Source organism: Cyprinodon tularosa, unplaced genomic scaffold, assembly GCF_016077235.1.
Source record: "Cyprinodon tularosa strain WSP-4 unplaced genomic scaffold, ASM1607723v1 ctg35, whole genome shotgun sequence".
Taxonomy (NCBI): domain Eukaryota; kingdom Metazoa; phylum Chordata; class Actinopteri; order Cyprinodontiformes; family Cyprinodontidae; genus Cyprinodon; species Cyprinodon tularosa.
The window spans coordinates 1,425,017-1,440,695 of record NW_024039063.1 but is presented as its reverse complement, the minus strand read 5'-3'; the positions used below and the strand labels follow the sequence as shown (position 1 = coordinate 1,440,695).

The window sequence follows — 15,679 nt, the reverse complement described above, 5'->3', positions numbered from 1 at the left end:
ATTCACATCAATAATATGAATATTTAAATCACCTTATCACCTTTCAATCCAGGCAGCCCGACGTGTCCTGCTGGTCCCTGCAACCAAAAAATTATAGAAAATTATAAAATGTACGTAAGGAACGAACAGTAAAGTTGACACTGGAGTAAGGATTTCGAATTTTCCAGTTATTTGTTTTACTTATAAATTGTTTAAAATCTTATGGTCTTTACCACAAAGACCCTTTTTATAAGATAGTATTGAAGTAGATGTGTAAAACATTCAATAAAAATTTGACAGGATAAAGCCTACCTGAGGTCCTGTCATACCAGGCAGTCCTCTTAGTCCTTCTGGTCCAGGATCCCCCTGTTGGAAAAAGGAAACAATGAAATCCGCTTTTAAAAACTAATGTAATACATCCCCTTAATTTTCAGGCCAAGAGCTTACTTGAGATTATGTAGTACTATGCCATGTAAATTGAATTATGCCAAGAGGTCAGTGGTAATTAGTTACATTTATATTTACTTAAGTAACAATAAAAAAAAAAAAAAAAAAAAACTTTTAGGAGTAAGTTTACTGTGCCGTACTTCTTACTTTTACTTGAGTAATATTCTTGTAAAGTATCGCTTCTCCTACTTGGGTACTACTGTGAGTGATTTTAGTAAATAATAGAAAAATACAGTAAAGAGTAGATATTAACAGTGGAAGTTCGTTACCCTGTCCTAACATATATACAGTTCTCATTGTAGTGATTGGTTTTCAAAGTTTTATGTAAAAATAAAGTAAAAGTATTTCTTTTGCATCAATTTATTCTGTTATTATCATGGCATTTATTTCTATTCTTTAGACATTTGAGTCTTTAAAATGCCAGAATGTACAAATAAAGTCTGTTCGCCAGCATCATTTATATTTATTTATATTTAATCTGATGTTATAATACAACAGTTACTCAGTACTCAAGTACTTTTTTACTTTTACTTGAGTAAAATAAAATTGAAGTAGTGCTACTCCTACTTGAGTACATTTTTTAGGTACTTTACCCACCTCTGATTATACCATAACCACTTCTAGCCTTTTTCAAAATGAGTTAAGACAGATTCATAATTGTCCATCTGTTTTGAATGCATCTGGTTGCTTCTGTACAACCCAAAACATCTAAACCAATTGAAAGGATGGGATAAAAGCAGCCAGGAGATGCAGGAACACCACAATGTACGTTAACGATGTAAACATACCATACTTATCTCTATTCAACACTAGTAACAGCCGTTTATAATAAAGGTGGTTTCATGAAATTGACAGAGAACCCACCATATGTTTTAGAATTTCTGGTAAAGATGGTGAAAAGCCTCAAAATATCCAGGAATTTATTTGTGGAAGCTTAACCTCACATTGAAACTGTTCCACAACCTCACCAAAACAATTAGCAATAACTAATGTTAACTTAAACAAATTCAAAGCTTTCCCTCAATATGGTGCTGTTCCCTTTGTACAAAAGGTGCTCTTGGGTTTTTAATCATCTTTCTTCTTCTTCCTCCAAACACATCAAGTGTTGCAAAAGGCTGTAGTTTTGTCTCATCTGACAACATTACTTTCTTTCATTCCTCCTCTGAATCTCCCAGATGGTCATTGGCAAACTTCAGACGTGCCTGGACCTGCACTGACTTGAGTAGAGGGACCTTGCTAGTGCTGCAGGAGTTTAATCTATGGTGTCATAGTTTTACTAATGGTGTTTGAGAGTTTGGTCCAAGGTTTTCAGGTCTTTCACCTGGTCCTGTTGTGTAGTTCTGTGTAGATCCATTCACTTCCTCCTGATCAGTGATACCAAACAAGGTGAGATATCGCATGGAACCCCAGACAGAGGGACATTTACAGCCATGTTGAACTTCTTTCATTTGTTTTATTGTTTAGAGTTCTCAAGAAGTTTCCTGTAGCCCATCCCATCCTTATGCAGGTTTACTGTTTTATCACTGATGTCCTCACACACCTCTGGTCTTGATCATTGTGATGGATTGATTATGATTCAGTATGTGGACGGATGTTTTTTTTATAGAAAATCAATTGAAACAGGTGTAATTAAAACAGGAAATTACTGAGAATAGAAGTGCTTTTAAAAGAAAATCTACCAGGGCTTTGAGACTTTGAATTAGTTGTTGTTAGAGGGTAACATAATACTTATACCATGCTGTAAACTAGTTTCTTCTAATTCTAATTTCTTCATAAAGATTTTTTTTATTAGATCTAGTCACTCAGAACTAAAAAGTACCTACGATAAAAATAAAGGATCTCCCCATACTTTGCAGGTGGGAAAAGTGCAAAATCGACAATCTAACTAATACACTTTCTTCTTACTGTAAGGCAAGAATATCTGATTTTATAAAAGAATAATGAATTAAATCTTTTAACTTGTATCATCCCTCCATCTGTATGGGGTTGCAGGGGGGATGATGCCCCCCCCCCCCCCCCCCCCCCCCCCCCCCCAACCACACACACACACAGAATGTATGAATCCTTTTGTCAAATTTACACATAGTTTAGTTGTAACAACTATAAAGGCATCAACCTGTCACCTAACAAATAGAAAATAAGTATAAAATGCTTATGTGTTTTCTCTGTTATGAAAATTGAAAAAGAAAAACTAAAGACCTAAAAGATCAAGGTTTTGGTTTCTTCAATCTGATACTTATTTTTGTCAAACATAGAAATAAATCTCCTGTTTCTTCATTTTGGATACCTCTCCAGTTTGGAGGTAGTTTACCCTTTGTTTTTCATCAATTTCATAAAACATTTGGTTTTATGACCTTTTGGAATCCATTTTATATCTTTTTGCATCTTGTGTGACACTTTTTTCTGACCACTATACATACTATCAGAAACTGTACCCTTTTTAACTTGGTTTTGCTATATATTTGAGGCTGCCCTGCAGATTGAATTTTTTTTCTCAGTGTCAAAAGGTTTGGCGTCTATCTCGTCTCTCACCATGACCTTATTATATTGGTCCACAGGGTACATATCAGAACTTTATTGTGAAGTAAATACCTCACTGAAATACGTTCTAATTGTTGTGCAAACTATGAAGCTCAAAACAAGCTGGAAACTAAAATAGCCTGGAGAGACAACGCCTTTTAAAAAGTACAATCTGATTCAAAATCTAAAATAGAGTCATGATTGGAATAAAAAACAATAAATCAGATCAGTTTAAAAGCCACTTGGAAATTCTAAATCACATACAATAGGTCAATTGGTGAACATGCAGTAACACAGCAAAATCCGGTATGCATGTCAATACATCTGTGTTACATACTGTTTTTATAGACCATGGACAGAAAGCTCATGTGAAGTGAGCTGGATCTAACCCAAACACAGCTTACAACTTTAGATTGAAACAGTAAATAAAAAAATAAGCAATTGTCATGTTTAGGAAGATATACCCTTTAGTTACTAAGTAATAAATTCTTACAAGACAATGAAAACCCTGTTGGTCTGATATGTCTAGTTTCTCTCTCCCTGCTCCATCTGGACACACAAAACCCAATAAATCCAATGCTGTGACAACAAACCATTGGTGTAAATGAAGTTTGAAACGATGGTACAAGATAGGTGTCGTTCAAAACTGTATCAGTTTACATGATATGAGCATCTGGAGTCCTCTTTGAATGAATACCTATTTTATGGTCTGTAGTAACACTCATCCATCAGCTTAATTACTATCGGAATATGAGCTACACAGTTATAAAAACCTTAAGCATTAAAATGAACCAATTATTTACTTTATTTTCAATTGCAATTACAATGTTACACTGAAAATTTAATTTTTTTTTTTTTTTTACACTGAAAATTTAGAATTAACTGTTATCTAAACGACTACTAACCCCTAAATCAATTGTTTTCTTTTTCTTTCTTTTTTTTGCTGAGTAACTGTGTGAATTGGCATCTTATTTGCTGTCTAATGGTCCCAGGCATTATTTTGATCATTTACTGCACATTTGTTGAATTCCAGTTTTTGTTTCTAAAATTGTCTGTTTGGCACCCTCCCAAGGTCAAAACGATGTTACTGCATCTGATTTTTGCTTTTGGCCTAGCTGGGAATGTGATGTAATTAAGGAGAACTGATGTCAGCAGCTCTGCCCTGGGCAGTGGTGATTTGCTTAGGAATTGATAATAAATTGAGTGATTTTGTTATAATGCGAAATAAAAATAAATCACGGTTGTCTCCATTTTTGGTTTATGAAAAAAGCCAATGCATTAAAATTGGATACAAACAAGTCAAGTACTATATTTATTTTATGATAGTTTTTTGTCAGTCACAGGACCTATAAGTTATTGGAAAATAACATTAATTTTAAACAGAGGACTTATTAGAAAATATAAAATGCACCAAACTTTGAAAAAAATTAATGTCTAACTAATCTAAGATAATAATATGACATTCATGTGGTATCACTGGGTCAAAGAACATTAAAGTTATTAATTTCTGTTCAACAAGATTGGTTCAGATACTTATTTACAGTCTCCATTAGAACATTAGAACAACCATATATGGGAGAAGGGGGTAGCTACACAAAGTCTCTGAGCCAGCGGCTCAAACTGGTACGGCTCAGGGCTACTGAACTTGTCATGGTCTTGGTTCTGTTGTGCTTACTTTGCTCCATGTTTTCTAGTTTTATTGGTTTAATTTCTGTTTTGTTGTATTTCTAGAATTATGTTAGTTCTCAGGTTTTTCTGTTGTTCTATGTTGCCCTCTTGTATGTTTTCCTTTCCCCTTAGCTCCCTCGTTGTCTCCACTCACACCTGCTCCTTGTCAGCTCATTAGCCCTGCCTTTGTCTCAGTCAGTTACTTATTCTCTCCCTCTGCTGTCACTCCTTGTTGGTTCCTTGTCGTAGCTGGTTTCGCAATGCTGTTTCATCTTACTTTGTCTCACCCTGGCTCCTTGTGATAGTTTTCCCCTGATGTCTCCATGGTTTTGGTTAGTGTTTAATTTTTATGTTGGATTTTTGGATTCCTGTTTTTGCTACCTGTGTTATCCCATCAAAACATCAAAGAACTCACCCCTGCTTCTCAGCCTCTGCATTTGGGTCCTCACAAAAACCTCCAAACAAACCGTGACAGAACTTCTCCACAGCACTTTTCTCTATTTCCACTGGTTTCCTCTATCTTTGCTGAAGACAGTGGAGAGAGATCCAATCTCTCTGTCACAAAATGACCATCAATGACTTCGCTTGTTATGTTTGTGTTGTGGTTTAATCACAGCCAAGATTCTGCCAAAAAAATTCTACAATTTCATAATGCCCTACCCTCTAACAAGGTATTTTTCTTAAAACAGCACTTATTGCTACTTACTTACTATAATCACTTTAATCAAACTTGATGTTATTATAGTAAATTTCCTTTTCTCATTTATTGTATAATTTCCACTTTATGAACTTCTAGAGCTCCCACTTTAGCTTCTTCTCTTGCTCATGCTTGCCCTCATGTGAGAAAGTTTCTGTTGGTAAGTAAAAAAGTATTTCAAGAATGTAAAAATTATAAACAATTTATTACCACCATCATTGGTGGGAAACCAGGGTTGTGTAGGCCAACATTCTTCTATTAATTATTTGCTTACTTTTTTACATTATTTCAAATAAGAGGAAAGTGTTTGAGGTGTTTCCTTAAAATGTATCCACAGCAGTGTCTCTAATTTAAAATATTTTGAATTAGAAACTTATGAGGTTTACATCTTCCTCATCAGGGCTGTCAAAAATTAAGTAAAGATGTAGTGATCTTAGCAGTGCGGTTTTCGTCAACAATGATGATGACAAAATTATTTCCTTGACGTTCCTTTTTTTTCGTGACAATAACGAGAACTGATGAGCTAAATGTGGATCTTTGGTGACGAAAAACTAGTCAACGAGACGGGTCTAGATAAAAAATTTAACGGGTGGACGTTCAGATATTTAAAATACATCATTGTACTGTAATCTGCTAGACAAGTTAAGCAGTATCAGCCGTGTTGCTGCGTTCTGTTTGGTGTGCAGCGCTGCACTTTCTGCATGACCACAGATGGATCATGGCAGCAGGGGTAGGGGTGAAAATAAGCCGCAATGGTCCAGTACTGCACGCTCAACTCTGACAAAATCTGTTCTTCCAGCTGTGCCTCTTTGCGGCTTAGCTCTGACTGCGCTTCACTTCCCTCACTGATGTTTCACTCTCAGCATATATGGCTCAGTATGGCAGTATGGCTCCTCCTGCTATCGCTCCTTAATACACTATATGTGGCTGATCATCCTCTGCCAAGCACAAAAATCCCTTTGTCCAACTATAAATATTGTATTTCTTCCAGGTCAAAAGAGGTGTTACTAAACATTCTTTAATTTCTAACAAAAGGAATCCCTAAATTCTATCCTAAGCAAATATTTCATTGCTTTCTGTTTAATGTTGGATAAAGAGCCAGGTTAAAAGGTACAGAGATGATTAATGAGAATATTCTTATCTTTCTAGCATTTAACAAGGAGGAATAAAATATTGAATCTTACCTTACACAAAACAGGAAAATTATTTAAGTTCAATATTAGACCCCCCCAAAAAATAAGAAATGTTTAAATTTGGTTTCCTGACATGTGAGCTACAATACTTCAACATTAAAAAGAACAGAAGATCAGACTCACCCTCAAACCAGGAAAGCCAGTAATACCAGACCCACCAACAGGCCCCTGTTAAAAAAAAAAACACAGCAGCATCCTAAATTCACCACTCGGAAAAGGTTCAAAAACATACACTCAAACACAATGTTACTTATTTCATAACTTTACTCTAAAAAATGGGAAAGATATCTTGAACAGAAGCTGATGAATGCAGAATAGCAAAAACCCTGAATTATGAATCCAGGCTGGTGCACATCCGAAACCAACGGAAGAAATGTTGTTCAGTACTAACTTTTTTTTCATTTTCTGATTATTTTATCTAATTAGCTGTACTTTGTATTTTAAAGAATTGGTATGTCTGTAATAGTACTTTTTAAATTTCACCTATGTTTAAAAAAAGAGTGGTTTCTGGTAATTAGTAAATGGCCTCCAAAGGGCTTTACACTGCATTTAGCCGTTCATCCATTCATCCACACACTGATGGTGGAAGGCTACATTGTAGCCACATCTGCCCTGGGTCTCACTTGTTGCCATTCACTTGTTGCCACCGGTGCCACCGAGCCCGGCGGCAATATTTAATACCCATCCACAGGTGCTTGAAAGATCAGTGTTCTCACCTGGTTGCCATCTGGACCAGGACTTCCCCTCTCTCCTACATCTCCTACCACACCCTGTGAAAGACACACGTCATATTACTTTTTAAAAACCTAAAAAAAGGCAACACATTTGTGGATACTGTACATACTGTTTACAATGTGCACATCAAGACAAGAAGCATTTGTAAAATGTGCAGCTTTTAAGTAATTTCAGCTAGTCTTTGTATAATTTATACAGTGTAAACACTAAGGGTGTGCAAAATAATCGTCAAATCGATGAATCGTGATTCTAATTTTTGTGATCTACTGAATCGATTCTTGAAGGCAAGAATCGATTATTAAAAAAAAAAAAATGAACAAATAAAATACATTAATGGTTGGCGCACATCAATCAAACCAAGTGGAATACAACTTCCAGTCCAGCAGAAGTCGCTGCGGATGTGTTGACGCCTGCTGCTTTGTGTCATAAGCATGTCCGGACTGATTATCCTCATTTTGTTATTTTAAGTTTGATGAATCCTAAGATCTTTTTGTTGGTGTGTCCATGCCAGTAATAGTAATATTTCTGTCCAGTATTTGTTTTCATGGCAACACCTCCAAAAGTAATTTCAATAAATACAGCTATGTATGAATTCAGTTGCTTTCAGTTATGTATCAGTTGAAGACACTATCCAGATCACACCCAGCCAGTCAGCCACTGGTAAGGGCTGTATCTTTTTCTTACAGTGTTCAGTGAAAATATCACAATGCATCGCAATATTTCAAGTATCGTGATGCATCGTGATAGAATCGCATCGTGGCATGTGAATCGTGATTCGAATCGAATCGTGACTTCTTTGCCAATACCCACCCCTAGTAAACACTATACATCACATCAGACATGTTACCTCCTTTATGATTTAGCATGGACTCTATGTAAAACTGATGCTTGATTAATGATAGACACAGGATGTGTGCAACCAGATGTGTGCTGCCCCAACCAATTACTGGCACCACTAATTAAGAGAGGCTCAATAATTTTGAGTACAAGGGCATAATCTCACAAAATGAAAATATACCCAACCTTTGATTTTAGTTTATATTTTAGGGGGTAGAAAAAAATGCTGCTTTAGGAAATATATGTCTAAATTGGTCATAATATTTGGAAACATTTAATGAGTTATTGATGACTTCATGTTTCAGTTCTGAACAAATATTTGTGACCAAGAAGCCTAGACATAATCTGGCAACTATTCAGTACGGGGAAGAAAAATGAACATGTCACATAGATTTAGATGTTTAAAACAAGAACTTGAAATAAAACAGAAACCTTTAGCTATGCTTTTCTTTAATGCATCAACCACAATGATAAACCAACCAAGAATATGTGTTTGTATTTATCATAATGCTGCAGTATTTCTTTTCCAGTTGAGCCATTAAAGCTTGTGCTTATTAAATGTACCTATTTTAACTAGTTGTAGTTCTGTTTGCATATGCAAACTGTTTCAGTGCTACAGGGATGTATTGACTTTAGGTTCCTCAATCTTTTTATTCAATTAGGTGCTTACATAGAAAGCACTTCACTGATTCACAAACATATGCTTACAGAAGATTAAAAAAACAAACAAAAAAAAAACAGGCAAAAACAAAACTTGGTCAGTATTACGTGTATTCCTTTGGGTCCAGGTTTTCCAACAGGACCAGGAATGCCCTGGAAAAGACAAACAAGCCAAAAAATTACTCAAACCCTCTATATTAAAGAACCGACATTGGGAAAGTTTCTAATTTTCATAATTAAAAAAGTTAAGAAAAGTATCCTAAATGAGAAATGCTCCATATAGCATAAATAACTACTATATGAGGATTTCAAAAAGCATTTTGTTTATCAAACAAGAAGAATTTGATCAGGTCCGAATATACTGCAAAATAACAGACAGGAACAGATTGAGCAATGGATCTTTGATTTTCTTAGGCTGGATAATATCAAAGCAAGTGAAGAAAGAAGAAGGTTTTAGAAAAGATTTAACACGTATATCCCTATATGCAATAAATGCTTCAAGATACATATAGGTTCTGTAGTTAGTGTGACATAGCAAACTTATCATATTTTATAGAGGAAGAAAAAAATCTCCAGATAAGTGAGAAGAATGTGTCACATGAACAAGCCTTCATAATTTTTTGTGTTTTTTTTTTTTTTTTCAAATATACATCATTGTTCCCACCAGTTCTAAAAAGATTGTATGACCCACAATACAATTAAGATCTATTTTGGGTATTTGGTCAAACAGTTAATATTCTTAGTGCTACTCTATTGCTGGTTATCGTGGGGTGGAGGAAGAATTGGAGGACCAATTAAGATAGGGATGCAAGAGGGAAAAAATATAATCATAGAATCATGGAGGTATTCTTGGTTGCATTTAGAAATAAACTTCACATTCATCTGATCTATTCCACTAACATCAATAAGTACAGTAAATAACACAAGAAAAGGATTTAAGCAGTTAGGACTTTCTGTTATTTGTTCAGATTTATGCTGGTGCAAGTTTTTTTCTCTACCTGAGGTTACTGACATCCCCATTAGTTTGGTACCTATGCAATGATAAGTACATGGGCTTGTAAAATGGTCAATTTGTCTTGGTCATTATGGCCACACTTTATATAAACAACTCTACTGTAAAACAGACATAAATAGAGATATCAATCAAAGTGCAACATAACGATCTATCAATAAAAAGCTTTTTTTTTCTGTTTTTGACAAAAATGGATACATATCCACAGTGAAATATTTTGTTGAAATTGGCATTTTGCTCTGTTGTTTAGGTCTTTGTCTCCTGACTTGAGTGCACAGATTAAATCAGATGACTGTTCCAGAAAAATATCGACCTCATATTCTTGCACAGTTTTGCACATGATACTAGCCTGACTGGACATCTAGTAACAAATTAAACATCACCATATAGTGTGTAGGTTTTACTGGCCTTGACTAAAGTATTAAGTGGTGAAATTTGTTAGTCATGTCTTACAGGACAATATTTCAGATAAAGTCTAGATCAACCGGACTTCATTCAAGGGATTCCTGAGCGGTTTCTTTGACAACACTTACTTGTGCGACATACTTGTCAGTCAAGTAAGCCAGTTCCTCTAGTGCCACTGCTACCTGCTCATTTACTTGGCGAGTAATTTGAACAAGTCAGGCCACTAATGCATGTTAACTGTAATGTTTGCTGTAGCTCAATTCCCAGAGGCAATCCTGTTCCCTCACAAAATAGTTTAATCTTTGGGCCACCCAAAATTATACAGCCTGGTTGAGGGCAAAATTTATTGTTTGCTTAGTTTGTGAATGATTAAAAACAAAAATTCTCTCATAACTGGTGTTTTAAAAAAAAGAAGCAGTCTATTTAAGGTGTTGCCTTAAAATACATTGTGACGTTCAATTAAATTAAACACTGAATTATCTTATAAAAATGACATCGTTATCTGGGCTGTCTCACATGTTTACAGTAATCTTATTACATGAAGCTTGTAAAAGAAATAAAAAATAAAAATTATTATTCTGGTACTAAAAATAACAACAAGCTAATCTCTACCGACCTGAAAGAGAAAATATTTATTCAAATTGAATGACAGACCTAGAAAAAAAAAGTCTCCTGTCTTTAAATGCGTGTAATAAAAACACTTACTTTCTCGCCCTCCAGCCCTGGTGGACCAGAAACGCCAGGAAGCCCAATGAAACCCTAAAAAAAAGCAAAATAAAAAAAAAAAACTTAACATTGGTTCAATATGAACAAATTATACAAAACTTTGAGAAAATATCTAATTGGGGGAGTGAAGACTAAATAACTACAGTACAGGTATAAAAAAAACTCAGTTTTATACAAACAAAACAAATTCTTTTAGTTTTTAATTTTTGTTTCTCAGTTCTTGGCTGCCCCTTGCCAAGAGGAGGTATCTGTGAGTTTTTGTTTATTTATGTCACATATTAAAAATTTTGTTTAAAACATGTGACTAAGCCAAAGCAAGGCTTAGTTTTTGGTCCACCGTATAAAGCCTCGAAAAAAAATTATGTATTAAGAATAAAACCAACAACATCCTGTTATTGAGCTATTTCTTATGCATTTAAATTGTTCTAATTAAAATCTCCTGAGCTCATGATCTTCAGTTTAGTCACTGTGAGTAAATTATGACGACTAAGCAATATGCAAAGGGTACTATAAAGCTGCAGCCAACAAATATATATATATATATATATATATATATATATATATATATATATATATATATATATATATATATATATATATATATATATATATATATAATATATATATATATATATATATATATATATATATATATATATATATATATATATATATATATATATATATATATATATATATATATTTATATATATATATATATGTATAACAACAGAGTGATTTTTAAAAAGATTCAGGTTTCAGGGAACACACTAAAACAATCAACTATACTGCTTACTACTGTATGCTAGAAAAACATAACACGAAGAAGTATAAATATCATAGATGCTTTTTTAACAAGTAAAAATCTGAAAAGAGTGATTTGTATATGTATTAAATCCTTGATACAATATTTTGTAAAACTACCTTCTGCTTTAGTCACAGCTACAAGTGTTTTGAGGTACACTGCCAGCTTTGAACATTTATGAAATTCAGTCTTCTTAACTGCAAAATAGCTCAAGCTTAGTCAGAAAGAATGAAAATAATTTATTAAAATGAAAACAAGTCTTTTCACACTTTATTATTATTTAGATTGTGCTTCGATTATCACATCTACATGTTTTGTCACTTTGACACTGCTGAAGACTATAATATCCCCACATCATCCCACTGCCATTTATCTTAATGTTGAAATCATGTGTTCAGGTTTACAATGCATCTTTTAATGCCCACTGCTGCACTTTTTGAAAAAAAAAAAAGATTTTTTGTTTCATCTAGTCACAGCAGCTTCTTTCACATGAGGACTGTTTTCGGGGTGTAGCCAACTGCAAACTGGAATTTAGAGACCTTTCCATCAACAATTTTATAATCCATATCATTTTTATTTTACTTCCTTACTCTTCCTTACTTGGGATATAGTTTTACAATCTAGCTACGCAATATTTAATTTATGCGCTATTGGTTTTGTTAGAATGGCTATATTCACACTTTGTTTAGTTTGTAGGCAGCAGTCTACAAGCAAAAGGCAGGTAAACCCAGGTGAGGTCGCTAGTCTAAAACAGGGTAACACAGAGACCCAGAAAGACATACAACCAAAAAACACACACACACACACACACACACACCTAAGGATAATATAGAGATGCCAATTAATCTAACAATCATGTTTTTTAACTGTGGGAGGAAGCCTGAGTACCCAGAGAGAAGCCATACATGCACAGGGAGAACATTTTGAATCCAGGGCGTTCCTGCTGAGAGGAAACAGTGCTACCTACCCAGTGCACGACAGTGCAGCCCTGTGTTAGAGGCCAATACCAGTAAAATTAAAACATTCAGAAGATATTTATAGCAGTATCTATTTCACTTGTTTAAAGAGATACAAACTACCAGAAGTGATCATTGAAATCAGCAACTTAACTTAATACTTGCAGCTGGACTGGGAAGTAAACTTAACTTGCTCTAAAAGTTTCCCAATCTGAGTCCTGAGTCTGATGGGCATCCTTGTCATTTCTCCAAGTGAGAATTCAGGAGAACAAAATGACCATATTACTGATTAGTAATTTTAGGTATCAGAATAAAATAGTAATTTTTACTTTATAGTTTGTGGTACTTTATGTTGGTCTTCCAAAAAATTGCTAAATTAAGCTGGATTTTTCTAAAATGAAAGAAATACAAAACTATTTTACAAAATGTTGATTTCATTTTTGTTACCATATCTAACTCAGCATGTCGCTTTCTCTTACACTTCAGCCTTATCAAAGCTCTTTCCATCCTTTTCAGCATGTCACCCTTAGCCTGAAAGTAATCACAGCTATCCTCTCTCTCCCAGTAGCAGCTCTCTACATAAAGTCCCTTTCTTTCACCAGCTCGTTTATCTATCCTTACTCTCTGCCTTCATACTCTCCCTAATCTGTTTTCCTTCATCCTCCATTCTCTATCTTTCCGTTTTGCTAGGGAATTTCTCTGTGAAGAATGAGCTGCAATGACAAGAACAAGTCAGGGCTCAGAATGACAACCCGATGTCACACTAGTCCTCACATGACTCCCATAAGGCAGGGTGATGAAAATGCTAGTATTATCCTGATCCTTCTCTATGGGGCAAAGTTAAGCACCTGACACTTTTTTTAACCTTCCAGGAAATAAACCGTTAAATCCAAACCTGTAGAAGCAAAGAGGAAAAAATGAAAGTGGAAATTTACTTACACGTACACCTTTAGGTCCAGGGCTACCTTCTGGCCCAGCTAAGCCCTGAAAGAAAAACAAGGTTTAGATCAAAATACCACATTTTTAAAGGACAATAAACCTCACTGTGATACAAAAAAAAAAGTTCTAACCACAATTTTATTCCTTCATATGCAAAAAAACACAGACATTGGCAGGTGGTTAAAAAACCTACCGTGAATATGGCAAGATTTAAATCATTCTTATTAAAAAAAACAAAAAAACAAAACAGAGATTCTGTCATGTGTACAGAACAGCACAGTAGAGAGCATCAGGGGAAGGTTTAATGTTTGGTAGAACAATACAAGGTTTGAAAAATTCATTGAGGAATGTTCTTTGTGTTTTTCACTGCACCTGCCTGCCAGGGTAACCTGCAGCTCCTGACTCCCCTGGAGGTCCTGGTATGCCCTTCAGAAAGAAAAAAAAGGATCACAAGAGAGAGAAAGTGAATAAACAGTGAATGATGAGATTAGGTGGAAGGGATGAACTGTAATAGGAGAAACACAGACTTCTGCTAGTAGTGTCTGCAAGAATAAAACATGCACTGTTCAGTCCAGACAACCCTGTCTACTAACTGTTGCTTCCTGGAAAGCTCTAACCAGCCCCATCCCCCTCCTGCTGTTTTTTTTTTTTCTCTTTTTTTTCAAAACTGCCAGTAACATTATTTGTTAGCACTTGGAGGTAAAATGGTAATACTACAACTCACAAAAGTGGATATACAACTCACATTTTTTTAATATTTTGAAATAACTTTCTGAATCATAGTGAAGTTATAAACGTTAGAGACAATTTAGCCCTTGCAAAGATTGAATAAATGTTTAAATTTCCTGTTGGCAACAAGAACACAGCGAACATGGTTTATCATCAGATGCGGTCAAAATAGTGGTCACACAACCCACATGCCTTGGTAGTTCTGACTGAGATAGACCCAAGGTCTATTTTGGTCATAAGATAAAAATATTTAGACATTGTCAAGTTTATAAGGCAGCAACGAGGTGGGGAGGATTCTCCTCCAGCCGGGAAATACTTGGAATTGATGAAGAACCCAGCAACTGCCCAATGGGGAAACAATGAAGGCCAACATGTACTTTGACAAGCTTAAAGGAATAGTACACCCAAAACATGATTAGCCTTCATTTTCTACTCACCCCCATGCTGAACAACACTCTGGAGTACTTTTTTGATATCTCAAATACATCTGGAGATCTGGGAGGCTTCTTGCTGTCTGCTGACATTCAAATAATGGAGGTCTATGGCGCCCGAGGCAGAAAGGTCCATAAAAGTCCACAAAAAACGTGTCAATATTCCTCCATACTGCTCGTCCAATGTATTCCAAGTGTCCTGAGTGGGTAGCATCCAGAATTTACTCGAAACGAAGTCATTTAGAATGTTTTTAGAGCAGATTTCCTGAAAGCGCACACATGCGCGTTCACAACGCTACGGAAGCCGGCAGACCAAACCAGATGAAAGTGCGCATTCAGCGTCTGCTCTGCCAATAATGCAAGCGTAGAAGAAGAATTGTGCTGTTTACCTATGCAAAGAAAGAAACAACGAAAGAAAAATGTCTGAGGACTTCAGTGTTGAGGAAGAGCATGAGTTCTTTGCCGAGCTGAATGCGCACTTTCATCTGGTTTGGTCTGCCGCGGTTTCCGTAGCGTCGTGAACGCACATGTGCGCGCTTTCAGGAAATCCTATACACTACTGTTTATGCTCTAAAAACATTCTAAATGACTTCGTTTCGAGTAAATTCTGGATGCTACCCACTCAGGACACTTGGAATACATTGGACGAGCAGTATGGAGGAATATTGACACGTTTTTTGTGGACTTTTATGGACCTTTCTGCCTCGGGCGCCATAGACCTCCATTATTTGAATGTCAGCAGACAGCAAGAAGCCTCCCAGATCTCCAGATGTATTTGAGATATCAAAAAAGTACTCCAGAGTGTTGTTCAGCATGGGGGTGAGTAGAAAATGAAGGCTAATCATGTTTTGGGTGTACTATTCCTTTAACAAAGCATGATTTACTTCTTTAGGAACTGGAACACAGGGCAGATTTCCAATATTATATTGCCCCCAATCAC

The 15,679-nt window shown here is 35.4% G+C and overlaps 1 protein-coding gene across 1 annotated transcript in view; it reads right to left on the bottom strand.

Annotated features, from left to right (window-relative positions):
- The window catches only part of LOC119789880 (collagen alpha-1(XXIV) chain), a 110,305-nt gene that overhangs the window by 58,338 nt on the left and 36,288 nt on the right, over positions 1-15,679 (bottom strand). Inside the window, exons 9-16 of the mRNA XM_038295067.1 lie at positions 13,952-14,005; positions 13,580-13,624; positions 10,859-10,912; positions 8,845-8,889; positions 7,221-7,274; positions 6,628-6,672; positions 292-345; positions 33-77 (exon numbers count right to left, since the gene is read on the bottom strand). Of these exons, the coding sequence (XP_038150995.1) occupies positions 33-77; positions 292-345; positions 6,628-6,672; positions 7,221-7,274; positions 8,845-8,889; positions 10,859-10,912; positions 13,580-13,624; positions 13,952-14,005 (396 nt within the window). The remainder of the gene's footprint in view (positions 1-32; positions 78-291; positions 346-6,627; positions 6,673-7,220; positions 7,275-8,844; positions 8,890-10,858; positions 10,913-13,579; positions 13,625-13,951; positions 14,006-15,679) is intronic.